This window comes from Copadichromis virginalis, linkage group LG7, assembly GCF_057382275.1.
Source record: "Copadichromis virginalis isolate Kocher_CV1m ecotype Utaka linkage group LG7, C_Virginalis_male_GT1.1, whole genome shotgun sequence".
Classification (NCBI taxonomy): domain Eukaryota; kingdom Metazoa; phylum Chordata; class Actinopteri; order Cichliformes; family Cichlidae; genus Copadichromis; species Copadichromis virginalis.
Window position 1 is genome coordinate 22,514,409 of NC_140624.1, and position 27,627 is coordinate 22,542,035.

General features: G+C 38.1%; 2 protein-coding genes across 3 annotated transcripts; both read right to left on the bottom strand.

The window, feature by feature from the left end:
• Positions 1–3,721: 3,721 nt before the first annotated feature.
• ticrr (TopBP1-interacting, checkpoint, and replication regulator) lies at positions 3,722–17,643 on the bottom strand. 2 transcript variants are annotated; one of them, XM_085462518.1, is made up of 21 exons: positions 16,609–17,643; positions 15,223–15,460; positions 14,675–14,907; positions 13,753–13,987; positions 13,239–13,377; positions 12,950–13,074; positions 12,568–12,771; positions 11,686–11,831; positions 11,325–11,425; positions 11,113–11,206; positions 10,687–10,769; positions 10,119–10,349; positions 9,821–9,908; positions 8,949–9,021; positions 8,474–8,605; positions 8,258–8,348; positions 8,093–8,151; positions 7,426–7,700; positions 5,148–7,290; positions 4,671–4,799; positions 3,722–4,381 (listed from the first exon to the last, which is right to left on the bottom strand). In XM_085462518.1, the coding sequence occupies exons 1-21, from the start codon at positions 17,281–17,283 to the stop codon at positions 4,269–4,271; spliced, it is 5,607 nt and encodes a 1,868-aa protein (XP_085318644.1). In that variant the 5' UTR covers positions 17,284–17,643; the 3' UTR covers positions 3,722–4,268. The 2 variants fall into 2 exon arrangements, with proteins under 2 accessions (XP_085318644.1, XP_085318643.1); XM_085462517.1 differs by having other exon boundaries at positions 3,722–4,384.
• Positions 17,644–24,509: 6,866 nt separating this feature from the next.
• Positions 24,510–26,058, bottom strand: lg7h11orf96 (linkage group 7 C11orf96 homolog). The gene has a single exon (XM_085465162.1). It carries the CDS (start codon positions 25,707–25,709, stop codon positions 25,329–25,331), a length of 381 nt encoding a protein of 126 aa, XP_085321288.1. The 5' UTR covers positions 25,710–26,058; the 3' UTR covers positions 24,510–25,328.
• Positions 26,059–27,627: the final 1,569 nt, after the last annotated feature.

The following is a 27,627-nucleotide window of genomic DNA, read 5'->3' on the forward strand; positions in this document are numbered from 1 at the left end:
GACCTGGTTGTTAGTGACAAAATGTCAAATGACAATCTAAATTTGGCTGTCTGGTATGTGTAGACAATACTGATTTATCCCTTGAATTAGGTGCGTTTTTATGCTTTGATGTTAAGTGGCTTAATAAAGGAGAAGAATAAGAACAGCAGCAACAATTCTTCTGAAAATAGTCAAGTACAAAGACTGGATTGATAATAAATAAAGCAGCCAATATAAAAAAAACAACAAAACTTTAAAAGGCCTTTAGAAAGCCTGGAAAACTATGGCTTAACTGCAACTGCAAGAAAGTTTAGCTCCTTGGAAGCAAAATCTATACATTTTGTCTCCAAAACAAAACTGTCAACTAGTGGTATTTTTGTATATAATTTTTTTTTTTTTTTTTAGTGAGTCTTTGAATATTTGGAAATGGAAATCAGATCTGTGCCACACACTATTCATGCTACAGTCAGAAAGAGGAAGCCCGTTTTTACATTCACTCTGAGCTACTTACTCAAGATAATTCAGTAATCTCTGGATTATAGACGAAATAGTGGTCATACTGTACTGGGACCAAAGTTCACATAGCTTCCTTATGGGATCATTTATTAGTTTACAGCACCATGATGTATTTAGAACAACTCCTCCATTAGAGAGGAACAAAGCTGGCAGTACTTCTGTGTTGAATTGAACTACCTCCAGGATTAAAAAGGGGGAAAAATCTAATTTAAAAAACAACAACAAAAAATAAAACTAGTGGTAGATTGATTGCATATAAGCCTATTCACCTGACATGGAGTTTACTGCTAAGACTGAAACAGAATGAAAGTAACTGAGACTTTTTACATCAACACATAAGCACACAAAATTTCACATAATTATTCGGATTAAAAAGAAAAAAATCTAATCCTAATCTAACATAAAAAAAAGACTACTTAAGACAAAGGTGCCTCAAGCAGTCCTTCCCTCCAAAACTGACTTTCTTCCATGGAAAGTCGACGAGGCCTGTCCCATTCACATAAAAAAAAAAAAGCATGTGGCAGCAGCTGTGTGTGGGAGAGAGGGAGAAATGAGTCTTCTACAAGTAGGGGTTATATGAATGCACCAAGACACAGTGCAAAAATGTTCATGCTGCGGAGAAGTCTGGCTAGAGTACAGAGCTCAAAACAATCCACCATTCCTGGCACGAGCAGAAAGCTGCAGTTGAGTCATGGCCCCGAAAACTACATCAAAGAACGTATGTGGCTGCTATGTGAAGGAATACCAACCTTTGCTCAGCTCTGCACGGCTGAGAGACACAACTACTGACTTAACATTGTGTGAGTGTAAGGAAGAGGACTCCCTTACTACAGTCATTTATATTATATTATCTGTATAGCACTTTCTTTGCAAGCTCCTTTGAATAGCACTTTAGAGCACACCTTTCACTTTATTAAAAGCACCTTATCAAGCACTTTATTTAGCATTGCAATGCAAGCATGGATTTGCACAGTAAAACATTTGCACACAAGAAGTTTAATTATTTATTGACTATTTATTGGGAATTTTAAAATCAGTTGGTAGCCTTGTTTCAGATCCTGCACAGCTGCTCCTCGTCAAGGAATGAAGGAATGTGGTGGTTGTCTGTGAGGAGAAAAGCATGGTGACTGAGACTGTGATTAAGGCTTACCAGTAAAGAAAACTAATGCAAATGTGTGGGTGTGAAATCTAGGAATAAAAGTGGTGCAAATAAGAGTTTGTAAGATATAATTACTCACCTTTCTTGCCTGTGTCCTCTTCAAGGTGTTTGGGCAAACGCTTCCCAGGGGTCCAGACACCATTTAAAGGTTCCGGGAGAGACCATTGGTAAAGAGAGAGTGGTGAATCTTTTTGTGCTTGTTTTTTTTTTTGTTTTTTATAATATTGGGTTTGGTGTAAAATTAAAGTGTGAAATGTTTATTAATATAAAAATGTGAAATATATTTATGTATTTATTTATTCTAATTGAGATATTGTATACTGTGGTGGAAGGTTGGGATTTGAGAATTTACCTGAGTGGAAGAATGGGTTAGTCTGTGACAGCTGAACATATTTAAGGCTGCAGGTGTTGTGCCAAAAAGTGATTGTCTGCCAAAAACTGATTTCCAGTGTTTCTGTGTATTTTTTATGTGTAATATCTTTACGTATGTTCGTAAATAGACTTCGGTGAACAGGGGATACAAAGGGGTTACATAAAGAATTAAAAAATTATCTGTTTTTTAAGTATCTTTACAACTTGTACTTACATTATAACCAATCCGGTCCTTTATCCCCACTTAAAATATTTTTACAGAACTATTGTAATATTTGCTGCCATTTCTGCTGTCCTGTTGGGCAACTTACTCTTATAAAAAATTTTTTAATGTTAATGAGATTTTTTTTACTGCATAAATAAAGGTTATATAAAAGTCGCTGCCAAAAACTGATTGCGGCTTGTATCTTGCTACACGAATGTTGTTTGTGGCTCAAGATGACTTTATGTCATCCATAAGGGATGCATTTGACATATGTTTAACATATTATAGCCCAACAAGTTACTTATAGCACTTTAAATATGAGCAATCGCTTTTTGGCAAATACCGGAAATCAGTTTTTGGCAGACAATCACTTTTTGGCACAACACCTGTTGTCGTGGGAGGGTTGATATTGTACTGTGAAGAAGCTCGACGAGTAAATTGTTGTAAGGAGAGCTGTATAGCAAATGAATACTTTTTGTTCCACTACACTTGCCTTGGTCCATCTCACTGTGTTTCCAGCCGCTAAGGGCCGCCCTGTAAACACATTGATATACACGACGCTTCACTTTCAGCATTAAAGAAAAGCCTGGTTACACGAGACATACTGTCTTGACGCAATAGGAAAAGTAAATTGTTACTTATTAACAATAAACCGCTAAGTCAGACGTGTGGCAGAGCAAGGGCCATAAAACTGAAACAGTCAAAGGGAATTCTGACCTCATTCGTTATAGTAATACTCAGAATTTTACTAGTGAAAGGGTCCAGCTTTCAAAACCACAGCCAAGACAAGAAATAGATTTTTTTTCTTTTGTAACACTCAACGTGCCAACACGGGAAATGTTTCAGGAGCAAATAAATAGTAAACCATCTGGTACACAGACCACATTTGTCCTTTCACACACGTTCATACAGCTTTGTTCCGTGCCTTAACAGCTAACACATGCACACAAATACCAATCTGTTAGATGCATCAGGGGCAGTATTTTGCACACAATTACTTTAACACTAGGACCCTGAGCCACAGCTGATCAAGCTAGTGGAGTGTACTTTCTACTTGTGGTAGCTATCTGAACTGCTACACAAACACAGGACGAAGAAGTGTGCCATTTATGGGGCTTTGCAGGAGCTAACGAAGCATTTCAATTAACAGAGGATTAAAAAAAATAAATAACATTCACACCAACATATACTCCTGAGAAGATGATTACAAAATGAAGTCAATTATATAGATTTATTAGAACATTCTTCCTTACTTTTTGTACCCCTCAGTTTTATGGTTTTAGAGCAGTGACCTTTGAAACTTAAGAGATAACACCAGGTTTGCTTTTATTTGCTGGCAGCTGATAAAATTATTTATTATGGTGACAGTCAAAGACAATGAAGCCTGCAGAGTAAAGTTCGGTAAGGTTTTAGTTTGTCTCACTGAATAGGTTGACTATATCCTGCAAATACTCAAATGATAAGAAGGTACAAGACACAAAATACATATGTAGCTTCCAAATCATTAAGAAATTTATATTTATTTACAAGACTTTAGCAACTTATTTACAAACTGTTAAAATTGTTCCTTTTATTTTTTTAAAAAAAGTATACAACTAATAAATACACAAGAACATATTTACAACAGCAAATTAAAAGCTCTGAATTGATTATAAAATAATTAATTACACATGTTGAACAATGATATGTAATGCAAACCTGTTTTCTAGGTTTTAGCTTCAGAAACACCCAAGTGGGTATTTTAAAATGACTAAAGGAACAGAAAAGGCAAGTTTTAAAGTCTTGGCAAAATGGCACAACTTTCAGCTCGGTTTGAAACCAAAGTCTTAACCTATCCCACGGGTTGGAAGAGAAAATGTCCAGATCAAAAGTGCCGAGAGAGCTGATTGAATGGAACATTTTTTCATGTAAAAAAAAAAAACATTTTCAAGTGGTGCTTTAAAGACCTGTTTCAGATCTGTCATCAAAAGGCTCAGCTTCAGAGTTAAGCATAGAATGGACAAACTTTCTGCTTTGTTGGCCACTTTCCTTTGTAACTCAGTGAATTAGTCTCTTCCTGCTGTAGGTCTTTCCTGTGTTTGAGCGCTTCTTTGGTTGGCTGAAGGGAGACAGGTCCACTCCATCAATTTCTGTCCTCTCTGATGCAGCTTCTTCTGAAAACATTATGGAAAGAATACAGTTTGCCATATATTTTAGGAAAAGAGATGTTTTATGAGTTATGACACAATGCTTTTCTGGTCAATCCCACTTTAAATCAAATTAGGTTGCCTGTGGCTCATGAACTAAAATCCTTGAAAAGAATGAGCCGATAAAATCCTACTGAAAAGACAACAGAAGAGCCTTTACGGCATATTGAAAATGTGAGAGTAATGAAAATAGATGGTGCCTTGAACAATAAATACAAAAAACAAAAAGGTTTTATAACAATGTACAACTTACCTCTAAAATTTGGTGTTCTCTTACTGGCAGAACCTGTTTTGCCCTTGAACAACAATGGGGACTGGGTAAGGGCCAAAATACCACTGGCAGACACTGGCTTTCGCACCTTTGAGCTGGGAGGAGTCATTGCTGCAGAAAATGGCAAAATCAGACACTTTGTGATGGATTTCATTCATATGACTTCATGCAATCATTTAAAAAACAAAACAGTGTGATCACTAAATTCTCTGTAATAAATAAGCAATGAAAAGAGTAAATATTCTAATTGAAATACTGAAGCTCAGGCTCATAAATCAAATGAAAGACCTTTTAAATCGCTGAAATTTGTTTATCCAATAAAACCACTAAATTACTCACTAAATAAATCATTAAATTAAACTATAAATCAGTTGCAACTCTCCATGCATAATCTCAAAAATTTAGAACACAAAACTTATATATTTAAAGCATACAATACAAAAATAAACCATGGCTTACCTGATATGCCATCTTCATTTTGAGATGCCCAGCCGGTTTCGTTTTCAGCCCTGTGAGAGTCCGTGCACTCAGCCAGCTTTTCCATCCAGTACAACTCTTCCAGTGGAGAAAGAGGAGACACATCTGATCCAACTGGAGGGGATTGTTTGGAAGTCAGAGCTAATGATTTAGCTTTGTTGTCCAAAGGCTCATCAGTATCCTCAATGTCCCGCAACCTACTAACTCCAAGTTCAGCCTCCTCCAGGAGCTCCTCAAGCTGAGGCTCCCCCTTCAGGCCACGATCTTTGCCTCCTAACACACTAATCTGAGCTCTTTTCCTGCGAGGCCAGCTGTTAAGGTTTTCTGGGGTCACTTTACCAGCACTTTGAGGTGAAGGAGTCAGGGGGACAGTCTCTGCAGTTACTGGTGACAAGGCAGGATGGTGCGTAGGTGTGTAAGACTGGCAGATGTAAGTCTGGACGCTTCCACCTTTCCCGGGTGTGCCCTTGGCTGGGGTTACATGAGCACAGACAGATGGTGACATGCATCCGGGATCTCGGTATTTGGAAAATAAGGCCAAGGGGCTTTCAAACTGAGGTTTCACACCTACTACAGGGCTTTGCGCTCCTGATCGAGGACTTCCATCTGAGACAAACTCTCCTGCATTCGTGGAATCTGTGCGTTTAATTTTTAGCTTGGGAAGTCCTGATTTTTGCATTTCCAGTTCTACTTGGTAGGTAAGAGGATTTGGCGTACTTGCGCCCTTTTGGCGGCCATGTCTTGCTGAGCCTCTAGGGGTTGAAAATCGAGGTGAATCATTTCCGTATCCTAAACGAGCAGCAGCCTCCCTCTGCTGCCGATCAGGTGTCTGACGGAAGCCGTAACTCCGGCTTGGTGTGTTATGGGATGGGACACGTGGTTTAGCAGAGACAGTGTTTGACACAAAGTCTTCACTTGACAGTGAAGGCTTCCGTGTAAAGCTAATGTTCATCTTGAGACCTCCGCTAAACTCTGTTTTTACAATGGCTGCATCAACTATGTCAATGCTATCATCATCTGTGGTTCCAGAGGTACCATGAGAAGATTGCTGAGAATCGGTATGAGAACTAGCGTCACTTGCAGTGGACTGCGAGGCCTTAGTCTGCGCCTCTTCCTTTGGGTCTGACTGCAAACTCTCATTAGACTGGGACCTTAACACACGTGTAGTTGTTTTACCCCCTTGACCAGACTTTCTTCTTGTTAAGAGCTTTGGTGGAGACTTTGCTGAGGCATCTGAGCTATCTGAAAGAGTGGCATCTAAAAGTGGTGAAACTTCAGGATTATATGGTGAAGCAGTGTTTGAACTTTTACCTGGAGTTCGCCCAGAACGAGTAACCATTTGGTGAGTTGGACTAGGCGTTTTATTTTGACTTGTAGTGTCCGGGTGAGTGGAAAGGTGGTGTTCTGGTGGGGGTGTGGTTTTAGCTTGAGGTTCAACCAGAACAGCATCACCTTTTCCTGGTGTTTTAAAACTGGAGTGAGGTTTTACAGAAGACTCTCGATTTTGTTCTGGAGTCAAACAGCTACTATGCACATTTTCTGATACTCTTACTAGGTGTACCTGACACGTCTTTTCTGGGGTCTTGAAAATGTCTCTTTTAGTGTTTGTGCTTTTGACAGGACTGCTGAACTTACTGGATGTCACCAGTCTCAGAGAACTGTGAGATGTAATACTCGGTGACTGTGGCACTTTAAAATTAGCACTCTTCTCCACTATCCTACATTTCTGTGGAGAGGGAGACCACGTGACACTCTTCCTGGGAGTCCTGGAAATTGGGCTGTGGATCAGATGTAAATCAGTAGAGGTGCATCCTTCAATCAAAGCCTTGACTGGAGTCCTGAGAATACCCTTCAGAGGGCTCCTTATGGGGTTTTGCTTTGTAGGTGTCTCTGGAACAAAAGGCTTTTTGGCTGGAGATCTGAAAGGAGTGCCCCTCAGAGACATACCAAGTCCACTAGTGCTAGCTACCTCAGGACTCTCTGCAAGTGACAAAACATGTGTACTGGTGGAAGGTGGGGTCTTGGGGGATTTAGGGGTCTGAGGAGTCCTAGGTGTTTTTGGAGTCGTGTTTGCAATACTGGCCCTCCCTCGTTTGTTGGGTGATTTTGCGGTTTTGTCTGGAGTCTAAAAAGATAAAAAATACGTTTTAGAATTTGCTCTCAGATCACATGAACACACTTGAAAAAAGCTGATCTTTAGTAATCATCTCAAATTGCAGCACATTAGGATGACACACTGATTATTAAATTGAGAAGTTACCTCAAAGACGCTTGAGTCTGTGGATAACCGTGACCTGCTGGGCCTGGTTGCACCTGACTGGTTAGAATGACTGGGAGACTCAGCAGCTCCAAAAAGAAGACGCATGGGAGACCGAACTGTTTTTACATTAACCCCACATATTTTGCCATCACTCAGACTAAGCTGGGATGCAGAGAGAGCCTGGTCCAGGTTGCGGGAACGAGGCTGAGAACTTGAATAGAAAGTGCTTGAGTGTCTCCGAGCGAACTTCTTTATTCTTGGGCTCCTTCTTAGATCTAACACAGAACCAAAGGACAATGATGTATTGAGTTTATGGTCTATATGGAAAGTGTGAGTTGTGTAAAATTACAATCTTACGAAAATATCCAAAGCAGCAAAACGATACAAAACAGACTGTCTAATTGATACACACAAAATTATTGTGGATCTTTGAAGTTATTTCTGTTAAATTAAATATTCAAATATATATGTAAATATTTTTTACTCAGAATTCCTGCTGTCTTTAATCAAGAAAAGAACCAGGTATAAAGAAAAAGCACAAGGTGAAATTGTATATATAAAACTGACTTAGTTTACATACATATACAATTATAAATCATGCATTTGTGTAAATGTTATTTAAGTAGAAAAACAAAACAACAACAACAACTTGGTATTAGCAAAATACCTTCTGAAGGTTTCACTGGTGATTCTTCCACAATGCACTCCTCAGTTAGGACAGGTTTTCTTCACAAAAAATAAATAACCTGAGTTACTACGTACTTCAGGTCTGATTAAATTTAAAATAAAGGTATGGCAAGTAAAAATATTAATTGCATTAACAGAAACATACCTTCCAATTTTCTGCCTGTGTAGTAGACGACTAGACACTTGCTTGTGGAGGGGAGTCTCACACACTTTTTTGGTAAGAAGCCTGTGCCTCTCTGAACACAAAAAAATATTTGGAAAACATTAAAGTAGTTTAAAAATAGGAATAACTGTGACAGGAAGTCATGGACAATTATTACATTACGTATTTAAATTAATCTATAACAGTGCATTCTTCTACCTTCAGGTTCATGGGATCGCTTGCGTTTCACTCCTTCCACAGCAGACACAGAGCAGCTCCTTTGTAGCTTGGCTTTCTTTGAAGGGGAAACAATCTCTTGGTTGAAGAGGTTTCTTCTAACCTTGGTCACCTCTGAGAATTAGCACAATCTAGGTGTTTAACACTCATCTTTTTTTTTTTTTAATGTCAAGAGGTATTAGTGTGCATGAAACAATACATGTAACCAGGCTAATTTACACCAAGGAGCCCTGCTCTCAAAAACTGATCTAGATTTAACACTGTCTGTGGAGCTGGATTTAAGAAATAAGTGCATAAAGTTAAAGTTTTTAGAACATGTTTAATACCATATTGTGTCTGTACTCAATGTGATGCCACTGGGTTGGTTGGTTAACATGTGATCTGGGAATAGTTTTGAGGGTGGAATAGGCAAGTTATACGTGATCAAGAAAGATGTACCGGTAACAAAAGGACATACCTTGCGTTTCCTGTTTTGCGGGATGCGATTCCTCAACCGGTTTATCCAAAGATACACGACCCTTTGATTTCGACTAAAAAAAAGAAAAAAAAGAAGAAGCAGAAATCAGGTGGATGAGATAAAGAAAATTATGAGCAAATTACACCACCATTGTTTATAGTGGGTGGCTATCTTCACCAAAAATACAGTTTAACAAATCAGACAGTCCAAGTAACATCCACAACATTTCTCTCAATGGCCATAAGGCTGGGTGATAAAATGATAAAGATAGTTTTCCTCAATTGAAATACAAGACGTGGTCAATATAAAGTGGAGAGAACTCGACACGAAACACGACAATCCAGTGACCTAAACAGCAGTGCGCCAAACCATTCATGTGGCTAGAATGCAATTAATCATGTTGGGTTGGTGGACAAAGCATAGGTGGAAACAGCAGCACATGTGCTTGGGGTACTGCAGCTAAAAACAGCTGTACATTAGGAGTGTGAGCGAGATAAAAGAATAACTGACAACAAAAAACCCTAATGAAAACTCGACCATGAGCGAACATGACACCCAAAAGGACATACCATAATGCTCAAAAGATGAGGACTTTGTTCAAGAAAAGGCTCAGATTAATTCAGCATTGTGAATTTTTTTTTTTTTAAATTTTGGCTATTTAAAGCCCAACAAAGAAGCAGAGTAGCACACACTGCTAACTGCATGAAAAGCATGTTTTCACAAAGGCATGGATTAAAATGAATCAAAAAATTATTGGGATTTTTTTGTATTTCAGACAGGCCAACTCTGCAATTAGAGAGGTTCAGACAGTTGGTTCAGAAAGTTGATCAAGGTTTTATATTAAGTAGAGACAGCAGAAGTGTTTATCTTACAGCTCTTGTAGCCTTTTTGGGGATCTCTATTTGCCGAAGACTCTGTGATGATTCTGTCATGCTGCGATGGCGAGTCAGCATCCCACTCCTAACAAACAAACAAAAACAAAACCCCCATTACATTCTGTGCATACTTCTGGGCACTTTAAAAATACTTGATTATGATTCCAGTCCAGTGAAATGAAAACAAAATATTTCACTCAAATGCCACTTCTTATTGTAGCATCTAAGATTATTTGTAATTTAAAGTCCTCCCAGATTGTCTATAATAGAAGAGTCTTTTAAACATCCTCCTCACCTCTTTTTGTTGCCTGAGCGGTTCCGCAGGTCCTGTAGTCCATCTTTGTCATCTGAAACCAGGCACTGTGCAGACAGGGGAAGTGAAGAGGCTGAAGGAGAAATGCTGTCCTTGGCTACCGAGTCATCACTGAAGAAGTCTGGAGGCAAGACTGCCAGCAAAACTTCAGGGAGCTGTGTGCCCAGACTGTGGTAGATTTCTGCAAGCACTCTGGGGATTGCGGTCAGGAACCTGCCACAATCCAAAAACACTATTGTTAGATTCTTACAACTGCAAGTGAGAAACTGGCTCATTTGAAATCATACAAAAAACAAACAAATCCCAAAACAAAACATGTTTTGTGTGATGCAGTAAGCCAACCTTGGCTTAGCTTTTTTTGCGTAAAAGTATAATCATTAAATATGCCTACAAAATTACAGAAATTCAATTCATCTGAGGCACTTTTATTTATGACTTTATTCTTGACTTGAACAAAAGTTATTTAATGCTGCTTTGTCTTTCAGCAGGAAAAATAGTTGTATTGCTTATTTTGAAAATACAATAAAAAAAATTATTTCTGAAGCCTTACCCTGGCATGACTTCATCTTGAAGGAACCTCGTTAGGAAAACTGGGTCTCTGGTCAGGGAGATTATTCGAAGCATTTCAGCCACCTGAAGCACAGGGATTGTATTTTACATGAATTAAAGTTAAATTTCACTCAATTTGAAGTGACTGACAAAAAGTGTATCAAAAGACAGAACATTTCAATATAACTGGAAATACTGTTTTATATTCAGATTACTGCCACAATTAATGGCACATACTGTGTTAGTCCAATAGCTCGAACAATAGTCACCTTTAAATAAAGAGCTTTTTTTAAAATCATCATGATGGTAGAAGGTATTGCTCTGCTTGAAAAAAAATCATATACATTGTAGTCACAGCCTTTTCCATGTTTGTATTAATTACAAAGGAGACCTCACTGCATAAAAGTCTAAGCCATGATCATCTTACCTCCTCTGCCATCTGACCAACATCCAGTGAGTCTGACTGCTCTGTGGAGAAAAGTCTGCACAGCTCCAGCCTTAGCACCACTTGCAGCTGGCACCTAGAATAAACAGACTGTGTTACTGACAGCTAAATATTAATGACTTGAACAGAAACTTTATTATTCAGACAGATGGAGACACAGGTTGTCCCCAAGGTAAAACTTGGAAACCACTCACTCCCTGACTTTACTATCAACATCAGCAGCCGTTCCATAGAGTTGTCTGATTGACTTGCTGGTCTTGAGGAGATGCTGTTGAACAAGGAAGGAGGTCTTTGCCTAAAAAGAAAACATAGAACTTCATAATCACAGTTCAGATCCCCCACTGGCCTAGTTTATGCATTATATTTCCATGATATTTCAAAGATTCTTCCATCTTCTATCAGCATTTTGCATTCTTCGACCTAAAGTGAACATCTTGCATATTGTAATGAAGTTTTCATCAGGTGATTTAACCAAAATATAGCATTTATTTTACTGAAATCAAAATGTAAGTTTTTCTGTATCTATTATTCATTTAGAAGCATCGTCTGTCTCACCTCCCAATCTGATTCTGCTGCAAGGAAGGCCTTTACAGAAGAAACAAGCTGCTGAACACCCATAAAGACAGACTCCTCTCTCTCTGCCATAAACTTCTCATAACTGGACTTCAGATGGGACAGCAGTTCTGACTCACTCTTAAAACCTAGGAGAAGGGAGAAGATACATTACTTGACTATTCGAAGTAAGAAAAAAAATCATCATAAAGTGTTTCATAATAAGACTAAAAAGAAAAATGAAAAATCGGTTCAAATTAAAAGCCAAAAATCAGTTCTTAAGTCATTACGGAGGGAGTTAAAAAATTTAGGAACTCCAATCTCAAAAGCACAATCTCTTCATCTGGTAAAGATATAAGAACTTTTCATTTGTGCATATTTAATCTATTGGTGCACTAGGAGCAAAGTGGGATTCAGTGTCTCCCTCAAGGACAAAGATACTTATTATAAGATGACTTATTTTCCTGAAATGAAGCAAATACTACAAGCAGTATTGGGCCTTGGATGAGGAAAACCAGTGATCAGACATAATCAAGAAACACTCACTAAAAAGTTCTGTCTCAGAGAGCTCCAATATACAGTGACCTACAGTTTAAAAAACTACTGAGATCTAATAGTCTCAATAAAAAATATTATCGCATCACCCGGAAAATGATGCTAGCTTAGGTTTTATCTTAAAAATAAAAGAGAAATAGTATTTTCATAACAGGCTGCACAAAGCTTTGTAACACAAGCAAGTAGGTAGTAAAGTAAGTAGTTCAACTGACATTTTGGGAAATGTATACATTTTCTTTCTTGCAGAGACAATTTCATACAACAAACTCAATAAAAGTGAACATTGGAGTCGAAGAGTATAGTAAGGTTTAACAGAAAAGGTGCACGTACTGATCACATTTGCTACTCCAGGTTTGTTCCTGTCACTTGACCGTCTCTTCCCTGTTCTGTCTGCTTCCCTACCCTCAGTTCCAAGCTGCTCAGACTCAGCCTGGTTCTTTTGGGCTTTTACATTCAAGCGTGCCACATTTAGCATCTGCAAGGAACGACTCATGGTCTTCATCTTCTGTTTTACTGGTGTGCGGTGGGTGCCACCTATAGATATCGACAAGAAATTATTTAGGAAAAAAAATATCTGACGTTCATGACTATGTATGAGAAAAACATTAAAATGATATTAGTGTTTTGGATAATCTTAAAATTTGAGTTTTATGATTATCCACAGTTTGTGATCTTCACAAAAAAAGGGGAAAAAATTAAGATATTCGCTTACATTTCTTTCCCCTCTTTTCTGAGTCCTGGGATGATTGGTATATTTCAGCCAGACCACTAAGGAGTTCCTGCTGCAGTGCAGGTAAGTTCTCATCTTCTCTCTCCTCCGGTACTGCATGTAGCAACCTGTTCAACAGTGTGAGGAGGACATTATAACCAAAGGCTTATAGGCTTTTTATTATTCTATGTTGAAATATTATACAAAAGCTACACTATTTAATAACTTGATACATAGATAAGCTTTTCAAAAGCGCTATAACAGAAAATATGAGATTTTTGAGTTCTTGTACCTCATGGACTCCATTAAATGAGAGCTCACTCCAGAATAGTCTGACTGAGAGAACCAAGTCTCCAACATGTTTGGTGCTGGTGGACTGTGGCTGAATTCCTGCTGAGCCCACTCAGGAATGGGATTCTCCTTTAACTGGTCTTAGAAATAAACAATCACAACAATGTCAACAACCTAAAAATGCAGATACTGAAAATAACATTTCCAATATTTGACAGATAAGATAAACAAGATTAAAATTAGATTGATATAGAACTTGATTTTGATCTTTTCTTAAAAATATTATTAGTTTAAAAGTATTAAGATTGTCAATTGTACACCCATTAACCCATAATGATGAAATTAATGGATTGTGGATTTACTTTCTTTTTGCATTTATTAATACATTTACAGACAGTTTCAAAAATATATATTTAAAAGATATTTTACAGTTAAAACATCATGTAATACTCTCTTGAAAAAACACTAAATAAATGAGTGGACATGATATCAAACAGCCTTGATCCTATTCCTACCATTAACACTATCACCATCCTGCTTCATGATGTCATACACTACTCCCAGAACACTGTTCACAATGTCTGGAAGGTCAGCAGAGGTTTCAGACAAGGCAGGGGTAATGACTTCAGTGGTCAGTCGCTGGTTAGACTGCGCAATTACAGGCTGGAGAATGGAGAGCAGAGCTGTAGAGTATGATAGTGGAGAGAGCACAGCCGAGCACAGAAGCCCATTGTCATTCACCTCAGCAAGCTGGGGTAACAAGAAGACCGAGAGAGAAAAACAAAAAAGAAGAAGAAAATAAGCAGATCAATAAATGCATACAGTACAGTATAGAGTATAAGACAGTACAAGATGAAGATTCAGCTTTTTACAATTGCACATGGACAACATTTTCAATAACAACAATTCTAAGCTTTCTGATCAGCTTCTGATCAGGTTTATCATGTGGCAACCTCAATGCAAAACATATGTCTTTTGGAAATCAGACACATTCTACCTGCATAGTGAAATGCAGTGGGCAACAGTAGATCTTAAGGGAACTTATTGGCAGCTTAATATTACCTGGTTATTTATTGTGACCAAGTACATATATTTTGTATTAATTCATTAAACAAAGCATAGGTTCGGGTCCTTTTATACACATACATGTGTTCACAAGCAGGTCAGCATGCAAAGTCTTGCTACAGCCACAAAAACAATCTCATTCTGTGGAAACCACAGATTTTGCAATGCAAAAATGACAGTCCAAACCTATCCATCTAAACCAACCTTTACTCAAAAGCTCTGAAAGGCTGAATCTGGATTATAGTGTTGGTGTTTTCATCTGCACAACTTTACACAATCAGAATCAGCACGGCCAAAAAAAAAAAAAAAAACTGAGAAATTTTTTTTTTTTACAAATTGTGTAAAACAGAACCATTGTGTTTCGAGTCTCACCACGTGCAGAGCATGAGTAGATAGATCCATTAAGAGATGCTGGAATGCACCAGCTCCCTGGTCACCACTACTGGAACCATGAATCACCCACGACTCTGTGGAGGTCTGCATCAGTGATGAAGCATCCCAGCCTTTCAGAACTTCTTTTAAGGACATTTTGACAGATTCTGGGAGAAGCTTCTGTCTTCGAGTCACTGGCTCCATCATGACACCACAGCTCTGTGTCACTTCACCTGGTTTAGTGAAAATTATCACAAGTGAATTTTTGCAGGCTATTCTCAGCTTTGAAATTAAGCATGTTAAAGATAAACTCCTTTTAGCTCACATCAGTTGCCACATTATTTACTGCATGTTAATACGCCGTTAAAATAATTAATTGCTTGTTTTGCCGTAAGAATTGCAACTACTTTTCCATCATCTGGATGTAGATATGCTTACACCCAATGTTTAATTCAAGCACAAAAACATTGTGCTTCTGCACAGAGGGATATTTGGTAATAATCATGAATGCTTTTAGTTTGTTGAAGAGATCTCCTCTGGCTACTAACCTTGCTGCCACTGCAGGACACCTCCTATAACAGGAAAAGCCAGGCGGTAGTGTTGTTCAGAAGACAACAGGTATCCAATGCTGGACTTGAATGCAAAAGACTCCCTCATGAATCCTGAGTTGGGCTGTTGAGCGCTACAAAGGTTCAGCAGTGCAACCACAGGGATTATTCTGCCATCCATCTGAGCTAGGACCTCAGACAGCTTGTCACAGCCAAAATAGTCCTCACACCTCATAACCTGCAATAACACACATAGTTACAGACAGGTGTCAAAGCAGATGTTCAATTAATGAATAATTAAGCCCGATAAACAATTTAATAGTAACACTGCATCCTAAGCATAAACTTTTTTCATTCCCATCCATGTCATGTGCTCATATGCATTAGTCAATGAAGTTGTGGTCACAGCACTTAAGCATCAGACTAACTTTACAGAATAGGAGTGAGTAGAAACAGAATAACTAATCTCAAAACCACTAACATCACAACAAACAAAGCTGTTTCTGTGGAGTTTGGATCACAATCTGTCTAAAGGTGCAGTGATGGCATTTTCCATGATGGAAAAAAAAATGTCTATGTGTGATAAGTTCACTCAGAAAAAGATATATATATATAAAGAGAAAAGACAGAAGAGGAAGATGAGACATTATTTTAAAATAGAAGAACTGCTAACCAAGTAATATTTGATCAGCTGAAAATATAAATCTCATGGGCTATGTTATAACTCAAATAGTTGTTTTGTTAAATCAGACATTGGAGGTGTGCAAAATTATGTAAGTGAGTGAATTGGTGTTGTGAATATCCTTGTGTGGGTATAATTTTTTTATGAAAATTCTAGGGACTTTGGTACATGCTGAACCAGTCAGTTTGCAGTACTGTGCTACACTTTACAGTAATGTACTACATTAGACTGGTGAAGAGCAGACACTACTAGGTTAGATCCATGGTATTAATCATCAGTTTAAATTTAGGTTGATGATAGTTAAGATAATTGAACATTTATGCTAGCTTTATGTATGTTGATTAATTGATTATATAGTATTCTGTAGTTCAAAATACTTCGTAAAATTGCATTTTCTACTACATAAATTGCTTGCAAGGGATCTTTTTGTAGAATTATTATCAAGTAGATTGTTTTCTGGTATCAAAAGTACTACTAACATAAAATCATATAGTCTGCACTATGAGCCCTGAAATTTATTGTTAGTATGTCTAACTTGTAGATTATAACATTTACATTATTGTTATTAAACTTGAGGTATGACATCTGTATACTCAAAACATTGTCACTTTGCTGGTAGCAGTGTATTAACTGTGGCAACTATTGTCAGATGCGGATACTGGACAGTGGTTTGGTTATGCTCTTTTGAACACTACTGTACTCACCTGGACGTGTGATCTACAGTCAATCCAGTGGAGGACAACTTGTCTCTGAACCAGCATATCCTGAAGTCCTTTGGCTATAACGTGGTCTGTCACATCTGTAGGAAGGCTATTGTCTCTCAAAGACAGGTAGTCCACGAGCTGCGCCCTTGAAAGTGGACACTGCGAGACAATAAACACCACATTCCTCTCGTTAGTTAAAATGTCATCTTCATGAGACACACTGGGTCTTCCTCCACGACTCGACTTCCTGGGCCTTAAGGACAGTTTAGTAGGAGACGTGATGTCTGGTCTGTCCCACTGGAAGTCCAATAGGGTTTCTTTAAGTGCATTTTGAACCGAAACCGAGTGATTTGATCGTTGTTTCTGTTGAGATGGGCACGCTTTCTCCTTCACATCAAATTTGGCTTCAAACTCTTTCTCAAAGTCCTCAAATATTTTGTGCCGAAGCTCCTTGAAATCAGATACTCTTGATATGAGACTGGCGTTGCGGGCAGTCTTGGAGTCAAAGAACTTGTAACCCCATCGCACTTTCTCAAATCCATATTTGTAGCCGAAATGTAAGAGAATGTTTAATATTCCTCGTTTCACGAAATGACCCCTGACATCCATTTGATCGCCCGAATCGTGATCTCCATAATCCACATCGATAACAAAAACCAAATTATGTAAAGCCATACCGTGAACTGCAGACGCAGAGTGCCCACAGATCCCCAAATTCAGCGATAGGCAGTATTAATCAAATGTAATAAATGCAGACGTCAACGACCTTAACTAAAGGAAGTTGACGTTAACTAACATTATGTTTCTGTGCTAACCTCATTCCGCTAGCTAACTATGATAACGCTTGCTGAAACGACTCACATTAATGTTAAGTAAAAATCAGCTTCAGTATGCCATACAAGTTTATCGCTCGGATAAGGCATAAAAGCAACACACTTATCGTATTTACAGGTTTTTAAAAGTGCTTAAAGTATCAATATAGTGTAACCCGCAAACCCAAACTCCATATTCGCCATTTTCTCGTAGCCCCTTAACCGTTCGCGCTCCTTGAATGAAACGCCTCCCCTGAATTTTGATTGGTTAAGCCTACGACAACACAATTGTCATTGGTCCAAAGTGAAGCTTAAAACGCGTCAAAAGTCTCATTTAACTATTCATTGGTCAATATTTTCCATCACTCACATCTGAACTGTACTTCAGGAAGTGTGACGCAAGAAAAGGCAGGAATAAATGATTGACAGGCGACGCTTGTATTTAACTTTTAAACCTGCTCCTGCTAATGCGTCACAAATCTCCAAGGATGCATCAGGGAAATTCAATACTTGAACTGGCTCTCTATAAACACAGGCACAGTGCAAACGTTAACAGCTCTGTCTTTTTATCAAAACTGTTGTATACAGAAACAAAGTTCAACCGAAGCATACCAACAATGTAGCTTGCCATCACCAGTGTGTGAATGGGTGCGTGAATGGGTGGATGACTGAATGTGTAAAGCGCTTTGGGGTCCTAGTAAAGCGCTATACAAATACAGGCCATTTACCATGTGCTTTCATACACATACATCTACTACTACTACTACTAATAATCACATGAATAATCACATAAAACTCATCCACATATGACTGTTACAACCCATCATATCTACAACAAGAACAAATCAAGAAAAGTTAATCAAACTAACCCGTTATCATTATCATTATGATCGTATTTGCATTATGATCATTACGATCATACAATCAAACTTAATTCATATATTGCCAAAAAGGACTCCAGGACTCTTCATATTGACATTTACAGTTAGCCTAATATTGAATGCTCTTAATATGAATAACTAAAATAAAAATAATGCAATCCTTTCCTACATGTTGGATGTAATAGAAGGTTTTAAAAAAGTTTTTGAGAAGAATTCCCAAGAATAGAATTTTAAATTTCTTCATTACAAATAATTTATTTAAAACTGTCAGTTTATTATTCAAATGCTAAATTCCATTGTATTCTGGATTATAATTACAATGTAACAGGACTATGGCAGGAAATCAGAATGTCATGGTAACCAGTGTTGCTTATATTGTAAACTGAATCAGCCACTACTACAAAGTAGTCAGTAGATGGAAAGATACCAAATGTAATACACAGCAGAGTAATTAGGTAAGATACACTTTTCCTGCGATTTTACACATTTATTTCTTATAATTTAAGAGATGTGCTAAAATTTTCTCTCTTTTTTTGCTCTCTTTTTTTAAGGAAAAAGAGAGCAAGAGTTGGCCTGGTAATGCTATCTATCTATCTATCTATCTATCTATCTATCTATCTATCTATCTATCTATCTATCTATCTATCTATCTATCTATCTATCTATCTATCTATCTATCTATCTATCTATCTATCTATCTATCTATCTATCTATCTATCTATCTATGTTCTATGTGTCTTTGTTTTTCAGACAACAGATTTAAGGGAAAAGGACACTGGGTGAAGTGATATGTGGGTCACCTTCTGCGTTGCATCAGTAATCAGCTCTTTTCAGCAGCAGGGGGAGATGAAGAGCTTAGAAATGAAGCTTTGAAATAGAGGGAGAATAATGCCTTGGACCCTGCTTTCTTTGTACCTTTTCTGTGACTGCCTCCTTCCTAAGTCATGAGACAAGATGAATGCAGCTGCTTTAATAAAATGCAAGTCCAGAAGCGACATGTGGTGCCCTGCTTCTATTCCTTTACATTTTGGATGTAAATATTACATATAAATATTCTGCTATGTACATTTTCTAAAGCTACCTATGTGTAAGTTAATGAAAACTCCAACTGTAACATTAAAATCTTGAATACATTTATAAATCCTCAAATGCCAGTAAAATGTATATCATTCTGAACATGGCATTTTGACACAATGACTTCTGTTTTTTTTAGGTGCAAAACTGTGTAAAAGTCTTGAGGCCCCATTTCTCTATATTTTGCGTGTACTGAAAGTGGCAAATAGCTGGGGAGATTTCTTGAATGTGAGTCAATATTTTGTATTACCATCTTTATTCTTCAAAACTTCTTTAGGTTGTAAATTAGATGCTTTCCAGATGCTACTTGTCACGGTTCTGGATCAGTTTGACCCAGCTCTTTCTGTTTCTTGGGTTTTGGTGTTTTTTCTGAATTATGATTTATGTTCTGATTATTTAGTGAGACTGTTTTGATTATTGATATTATTGCAGATTTAGTTTAGTGTTAAGTCTGCGTCTCTGTGATCTGTTTCATGTTTCCAGTTTTATTTTGATAGTCCCAATCTGTTGTCAGTGTGTTCAGTTTTACTGCTCCCCTGTCTCGTTAGTCTAATTTCTTCCAGCTGTGTCTCCCTCCTGTTTTCCATTCCCTCACTACGTCCCTGTGTATATTAGCCCTGTGTTTGTCCTTGCTCATTGTTGTGTTGTACCCTCAGATTCTGTGTGTGCGTGGGGGTTTTCCCCGTTCCAGTATTCATTGTTCTATTCATGTTTTGTTCTCTGCCAGCAATGAAGCTGTGGTTTTCTGTTGAAATTTGCCTTCACGAGTCCTGCGTTTGGGTCCTCGCCTCCACCTGCCCGCACACAGAGCCCTGACACTACTGCGTGATCAATCAAAATCTATTTTCTATTTTCAAAATTCAATCAGTGTTGACAAGATCACTAACACCCCAGCTGCCTGAAACACACTTTCAAATCAAGACAGGCAGCTGTAGACCTGCTGCCATTGATTTTCATTACAGTTTTGTGCAATTTAGCATACCTTACCCTTTCTCTTCATTTCCATTCTTTAAGAATGGTTTTCTGACAATGATGTGACCCGACAGTGATTTCTGATGAGGCTTCAGTGAATGGTAGATGGACCACCTAAGATCCAGATGCATCTCTCAGGTCCCACGGTCCGTGCTGTGCTCAAAAATAAAGTGTTAAAATTTCAAGCTACAGCACCAGCTCAGATTCTACAAGCTTCAGTTAAAATGTAAAATGTTAAAATTCATGACAGCACAATTATAAAAAGACTGAACAAGTACAGTACGTCTTGTGTGGAAGGGTTTCCAGGAGAAAACCCTCTTATTTCTGAAAAGAACATGACAGCACAGTTTACAAAGTTGCATCCGAACAAAACACAAAACTTTTGGAACGATGTCCTTTGCACAGACCAGACCACAGTGGAGCTTTTTGGCCATTAAGCACAGCACTATATATGGGGAAAACAAAACACAGCATATCAGAATATCACCTTATACAGAATGTCAAGTCAGTGGTGGAGGGGTGATGATTTTAGCTTATTTTGTAGCCACAGGACTTGGACACCTTGTGGTCAGTGAGTCAACCATGAATTCCTCTGTATGCTAAAACATTTTAGAGTTCAAGGCCATCTGTCCAAAATTGGGTCATGCAGATTGTCGAAACTGGGACGTTCAACAGCACTAATATCCCAGGCACACCAGCAATCTATAACAGAATGGCTGAAAAAGAACAGAATCAAGATCAAAGTCTGAATTTCAACCTGACTGAAATCCTCTGCTGGAATTGTACATAAATAAAATTGCCACAAACCTAAATAATCTTAACTGAAGCTACACTGTAAAGAAGAGTGGGCCCAAATTCGTTCACAATGATGTGAGAAACCGATTAATACATACAGAAACTGAGCGCTTCAAGATGGTAAAGATGGTTCTACAAGCTACAGCGTGATGTGCATATTTTGTCATTTCATCTGTGGTCCATCTGTTAAATTAAGAACTCCTTGTTCAATGCTAATTTGCCATCATGACACTTTTATCTGATAGTAGAGGAAAATTTGCTATTAATGCCAACTTTTTAAATTTTTTTAATTTAACCAGTCATGAATTTTGTTTGCTTATAGCCTTAGATTTTATTTTATTTTTTTTAATGAAAGGCTTTAAATATTTATCAACTAAGTCTGGACCTCACTGTGTGCTTTTTTAGACAACAACCAGACAAGTGACCATCATACATCCATGGCTATAAATGTCAACAGCTTCATAAAAATTAGGGTGAGACAGACACTGTACAAACAGACAAAGGCATGAACGTGCTGCTTGTCATAATGTTCTCAGCTGTGGGTGGAATCACTCAGCAGATGCTTTGAACTTGGGAGAGAGGACTCTTGTTCCAGAGCAAATATTGTACCAGCTATTTATGCCGAGCTCTCGGTACACACCACTAGAACAACCCTGCTAACATGCAAGTCCCTGTGACCCTAAAAAAAAAAAAAAACTCCAATAAATACAAGTCAAATAGTTATCATGATCATGGAACGTTTTATTCTTGTTTTTGGAACATTTTGCAATAATGTGGCCTTCAGACGGTTTCCCCAGATATGTGAATATACGCCTAATTAAGACATATCTCAAATAAATAAAAGGACATATTTCATAATATAAAGGCTTTCACATGTTTAGATAGTTATGTGCAAACCAAAAAGAATAATAAAAAACAGATAACATAGCTGGTTGTAATGCAATACCTAGAGTGACTTTTCACCTAAAAGTGAACAATTTTTCAAAAGGTTTATTTTGCTGGGTAACATAAAAGCAGTGGATTAGTTGTTTCCATTATTCAGCGCTCTAATGATTCAATACTCACGACATTAAAGGTTTAAAACCTTATTTTTGTTAAATTTATTTTTACCTTAAAACTTAAAAAATGATCACATGAAGTAGAGTTGTCCATGTTAAAATATTTAATTTTCAGTCCTCTGTTCTTCAGAATATTGTACATACACTTCAGATTTTACAATAATAAAATGTTTAAAACCAGAACTCTAAACAAACTTGTGAAAAATAGGTACAAGGTGCATATTTTACTTAAGGAGCAGAATATTTAGATTAAAACATTGAATCTACTTTTAGCTTACAATACAGCACATTTCTTTCTTATTTTGCAATAGTCCAGGCATGCATGTACTTTTTTTTGTATGCATGTATTTATACAAGCTCCTTTGCATTTGAATAAATGTAAGTGTCAGCAAAGCAGCAGAAGAATGAAGACAGCAGCTCCAGACAGTGGTGTATTTTAAACAGTGATGTCGCCTTTCAAGGAGCTTGGTATTCCACCAACATTAACAGGAAAATGACACTGAACAAGATTATATCTTTTCAGCTTCCTCTCAGTTTTTCTTTTATTCCTTACAGGCTATCTAGTTCGTTAACTGACAAAACAGAGCATCTATACAGTTTGTTCCATGTTCTACATATTCATTTATCAGATGATTGCCCCTTTATGCTATTTTAGCTGCTATCAAGTTGTTTACAAAGACATCATGCACTTCACAGGGTCACACTACCCCAGTTTGGACTCTTTAACAGTGGTTTCATGTTGTTTTTCATGCTTAACTGACTGCTTTCAGTGCTAGGTTTGCTCTTTTGTCCAGATCTTTAAAAGGGGGAAGAGTTCGCCCTTGATGGATTTGAGTGCAGTGCCCCGACCAAGAATGGCAACCCTTCGTTGTTCAAACGCCCTTTAAAACTTTTCATTTTGAGGCAAAAAGTGGACTGCTGGTCCCTGGACATTTGTCAGACACTTTAAAACTTTAAAAATCAGTCATCAGTCGTTGTAATCCGTCTTCCTTTAAAGCACCGAGCAATCTGTCTTGCAGTCAGACAGTGAAACTAATTACTAAAAGAAGATTTCACATGCAAGGTTTTGTTTCAGTGATGCTCTTGAACACTCCCTCAGCTCCTCTGCAAAATAAAAACTGGGTTGCTGAAGAAAGAGGGCAGGAAGAGGAGGCATGGACTGAATCAATCTGTCACTCCGGCATTAGATGACAAATGTGATTTTCTTCTCTCTCTCTCTATTTTTCAAACCAGACAATATCTCCGTGACTCAGCTTTTTCCAGAGCTGCATCGTCAAACAGTGTGCTGTGTATGTGGTTAACTACAACAGCTCCACAAGCACTTGAAAAACAATGACTAATGAGTGTGTTTGGGTAAAGGATGGGGAAAGAGCTCTGGAGACCTTTTATGTGCTACCGGCTGGTCTTTATCCATGTCCACTTTGGCTGGATAACTGGAACTGGCTGTTTGTTGTTGTTTTTTGTAAAGAAAAGCGCAGTTGTGCTTTGCTTTACGTCAGAAGCAGCAACAGGGTCAGGGATGTTACGGCTTGTAAGTTCAAGATGCTTTTTTGGCCTGCTGTAGCAAGTGCTCTTTCTCTGAGTCTTGAACTAAAAGATGAGAGTGTAGGTGTTATTGTAAAATATACAAAATCTGTATTGCAGTATTTGTTACTTTTCCAACAATCTACCAATACCAAGTGTGAGAAACAAAGATAGTTTAGTTGTACAGCAACAATTAAAAGCATGTTAATAGGACATATTTTTGCACTTGCTGACATGTTACTTCATTAGGATAAACATGGGAGATTAAATTTATTTTGTGAGCCAAATCCAAGTACCGGTACACAAATCCAATAGAAAAGACAGTTGGTGGCTACTAGGCAGCATGAATACTACTGGCAGGGTAAGGAAAGTGTTTTTGTGTTTTCACTCATAACAAGAAAATTAGTGAGTAAATCCTACACTATCATGTAACTGCTGCCCACTTACTGTCTCATCTCTAGTCCGTGTCACTCCATGACACAACTGGCTGCAGTGGCTCTCTGTGCGTTGCTGTTAGAAACCCAACATTACCCAACATTACTGACACTGCGTCACCTTTAAAGCCATTGGTCATGTGTTGACAAGTGTGTTTACAAGCGAGTCAGGCAAAAGTTTATCTTAACAATAACACTGGTAATGGAAAACCAGTTAAATCTATGTAGGCTATGAGTTTGCTGTAGTCCTAATCGTATCAAAAGTCATAACTGTTAACTTCTGAAGTTTTTTTTTTTCTATGATAATCCTTCCCAAACAGGAATATACAAAGAAAGGAAAACAGAAAATGGTTCAAAATATTTGAAAATATTTATTTATAGGTACATACGACAAACATATATGTATAAAGTAAAACAAACAAAAAAACAAGTATAAAGGTTATATTTTTCATTGAAAGTCGAGGTGACTTTAGAAGTCAGAAAGAACAATAAAATAATATTACATCTACAGCTCCACTTGGTTATGAACAAAATAAGGGAATAAATAAAGACATGTATGCAGAAAGTATGTTTTTGCACATGAACCGAAGCTGGAAAACAAGAGCTCAAACTCTTGACAAAGCTTTGTCAGTGGTACTCTACTACTCCAGTGACAGCCAGGTCACTTTCGATGCTGGGCATTTTGCTTAGTCAAAGTATTTACAGCCTTGTAAGTCACAATACTAAAACCTTTTAAGAGTTCTTTCTATGGTGACTCAAGTAGAAAAATATGGATTCAAACAAAAAAAAAAAAATACAGCTTTAAAATGGGAAAATACCATCTATCTTTCATCCTTCAAGTTTTTATCAGACTACTGTAAAAAAGGAATACGTATGAAGAGTGATGCGCTCAACACTGTTACTTTTACACTCGTCATATCTGTGGAACAGTGTAACCAGCCTGTGGTAGAGCTCATTACAGATATGCTGTAAGTGCATCTTTAAGCTCTATACTTTGTGTTGGCATGTTAGTATTTTTTAAAAGGCAGGCTTTTGAATGAAGAGCAGCAGTTTACACACAGGCAGCCTGGCAGACAGGCCACTTTGGTTCAGTTCAGTTGACCTAAGTTCAAAACGGGGTCAAGGCAAAGCGAAGAACGTGGGAGCCGGGAGAAGGTCATGTCTCTGCCCTCACTGGGTGGAGTCGGAGTCGCTGGAGTCCAGGCTGGCCTGTGTGGGTGTAGGGGTGCAGCTGTGATGGGCAGCAGGTGGGCAGTGGAGGGTCTGTGTGCTCCGCCGCAGGTTTTCCAGTGACTGCAAGAAGGAGCGCCGTGCCCTTTCCTCCTCCAGGGGCGAGGAGCCTTCTTCTTCTACCTCTTGGATCTCAGCGAAGGTGACGGGCTGTGTTTTGAAGCGAGCCTCGCGAGGTCGACGGGAGCGGCTCTTGCCCTTTGCTGGGCCCTTTGGGACGGGCAACTGCTGGGGAAACTCCTCCATAGCTGATGCCATAAGGTGAGCTGGCAGGACATGGTAGCCAGAGGCCTCCATAACCATTTGACGTACAGCAGCCATGGTAGAACAGGAGTCCAGTGAAACTGAAGGCTCTATAAGTGAAAGCTTGAATACTTCTCTGCGGACAGTTTGTCTCTGTGCTGTTTCCAGTTTAAACGAAGAGACTCTTTCTCAGGAGCAACAAAGCAGTAGTCAGTCCAAAGTTCAGCCAAACAAACACTCCAGAAAGCTCCAAGTCCAAGTACACTGTAGTATTCTTGAAGATACAGCTGCTTTGAAACTACTCTGGTCAGCTTCTGCTCTTCAGCACTCAGTGTGTTTCAACTCTGCTGTTGCCTGTTGATTCCACTCTTCCTCGTTTTGTGTGTGTGTGAGACTCTGAGTCTGCTGAGGCTAATGCCACAGACAGCTCCAGCATTCTCTTTTATAGCTCCTCACTACCCACTCAGCCTCTCTCTCTCCTTCCCTCCCTACTCTCTATTTGCCAGGTTCCTCCTACTCCTCTCCTTTCCTCCAGTCATGTTTCCAGTTTCTGTAGCAGTCAGTCCCTCAAAATAAACATGTGAGAAGTGAATCTCTGTGTAGGGGGCTTTTAAGGTTTTGTAAGTGGGGTTCATAGACACAGAGAAGATGAGAAAGATACTTGATACAGAAACAGAGTCATTTGAAAGAAACCAAACCAAAGGTTGAGAGTAGGAGACTCAGAAGCCATAAGATTTGCCACAGTGGCTCAGGCTGTTGTTTTTGTTTTTAGCTAGAAATCTATTTCAGTCTCCTGTATTTAAGGGAATGCCACAAGACACCAGAGTTAGATTATACCTGGCCAAAGAAGCTTCTATTTATTTACCAGATTCACACATTCATTCAGTAAATATCCATCTCAGTATTCATTTCATGTCATTCATGATGTCAAAAACATAAAAGAATGAAATTTGTTTCCTAGGTCAGCATTAAATAAATAATAAAAAGACACACGGTAATAATCTAAACTCAGAGATGCACTGAAGTCGAGGCCTTGTTTACAACAGGTAAAAACAGAAGATGCAACTGAATGAAAAAAAAGAAACCCCACAGAAAATTATTAGAAAAATCAAAAAGAGATAAAACAAATAATAAACTCAGTAAGTAAGATTGCAGGAAAAACTGAACAACTAAAATCAGAATATCTTTAAAGACAAGATGGCACTAAAAACTAAAATTGTGATTAAAAAAAATGAGGCTTTATTTTTCTGCACATTATTCACATTTAATAAAAACAACTGACACCTGAAATGTAACAGACTCATTTTATTGTGTTTGATAAATGCCTCTATACACCATCATAATATATTATGTAATAGTTTGTGCTTAACAAAGGGGTTCAGCTGCCCTTCATCTGACCCATCTGAGCAGAAACACATCTGGCAGCGATGCTTGCAGGGTTCATATGTAAACATGACTGTAGGAGAGGCAAGTAGTGTGACTTATAACTGTCCCTGTGTTGGCACAACAATCTCATTTCTTACCCAGTGGCATCTGCAAATGCATAAAACAGTCTACATGTACAACAACCAGCAGAAAAACTTATCTGGGCCACATGCATTGTGTGTGAAGAAAACAGAAGCACCTGAGGGAACTCAAATTCAGTTCGAGAGGACTTGCAACAAATGGCCAAAGCATGGAGCAGGTAAACCTGAAATAAGCAGCTTTTGGTGTTATGAGCCACAAGGAGGAGCAACTTTGGATTTTACTTTATGGCACAAAATAAAACAACAATTTGCTCCAGATTAATTTAATCTAAAAACTTTCAAAGATTACTGGAATCACTGTTGGTATTAGACAGCACTCCCATGAGACATTTGGCATCTTGGCATGTTGTGGCACTGTGTGTGTCTGTGAATTTTTCTGCATGCAGTGAAGGCTAATAATAAATTATGTTTATTTGCATTTTAATGCAATAACATACAGAAAAAAAATGCAGTGCAGTATTACATGATTC

Excerpts from the sequence above, each read along its gene's own strand:
- ticrr (XM_085462517.1), bottom strand. The coding sequence starts at position 17,283 with ATGGCTTTACATAATTTGGTTTTTGTTATCGATGTGGATTATGGAGAT. Across the intron at positions 13,378-13,752 it reads GGATGGTGATAGTGTTAATG|ACCAGTTAAAGGAGAATCCC; the intron begins GTAGGAATAGGA and ends TTTATTTCTAAG. Across the intron at positions 12,772-12,949 it reads AGAAAAGAGGGGAAAGAAAT|GTGGCACCCACCGCACACCA; the intron begins GTAAGCGAATAT and ends CGATATCTATAG.
- lg7h11orf96 (XM_085465162.1), bottom strand. The coding sequence starts at position 25,709 with ATGGCTGCTGTACGTCAAATGGTTATGGAGGCCTCTGGCTACCATGTC.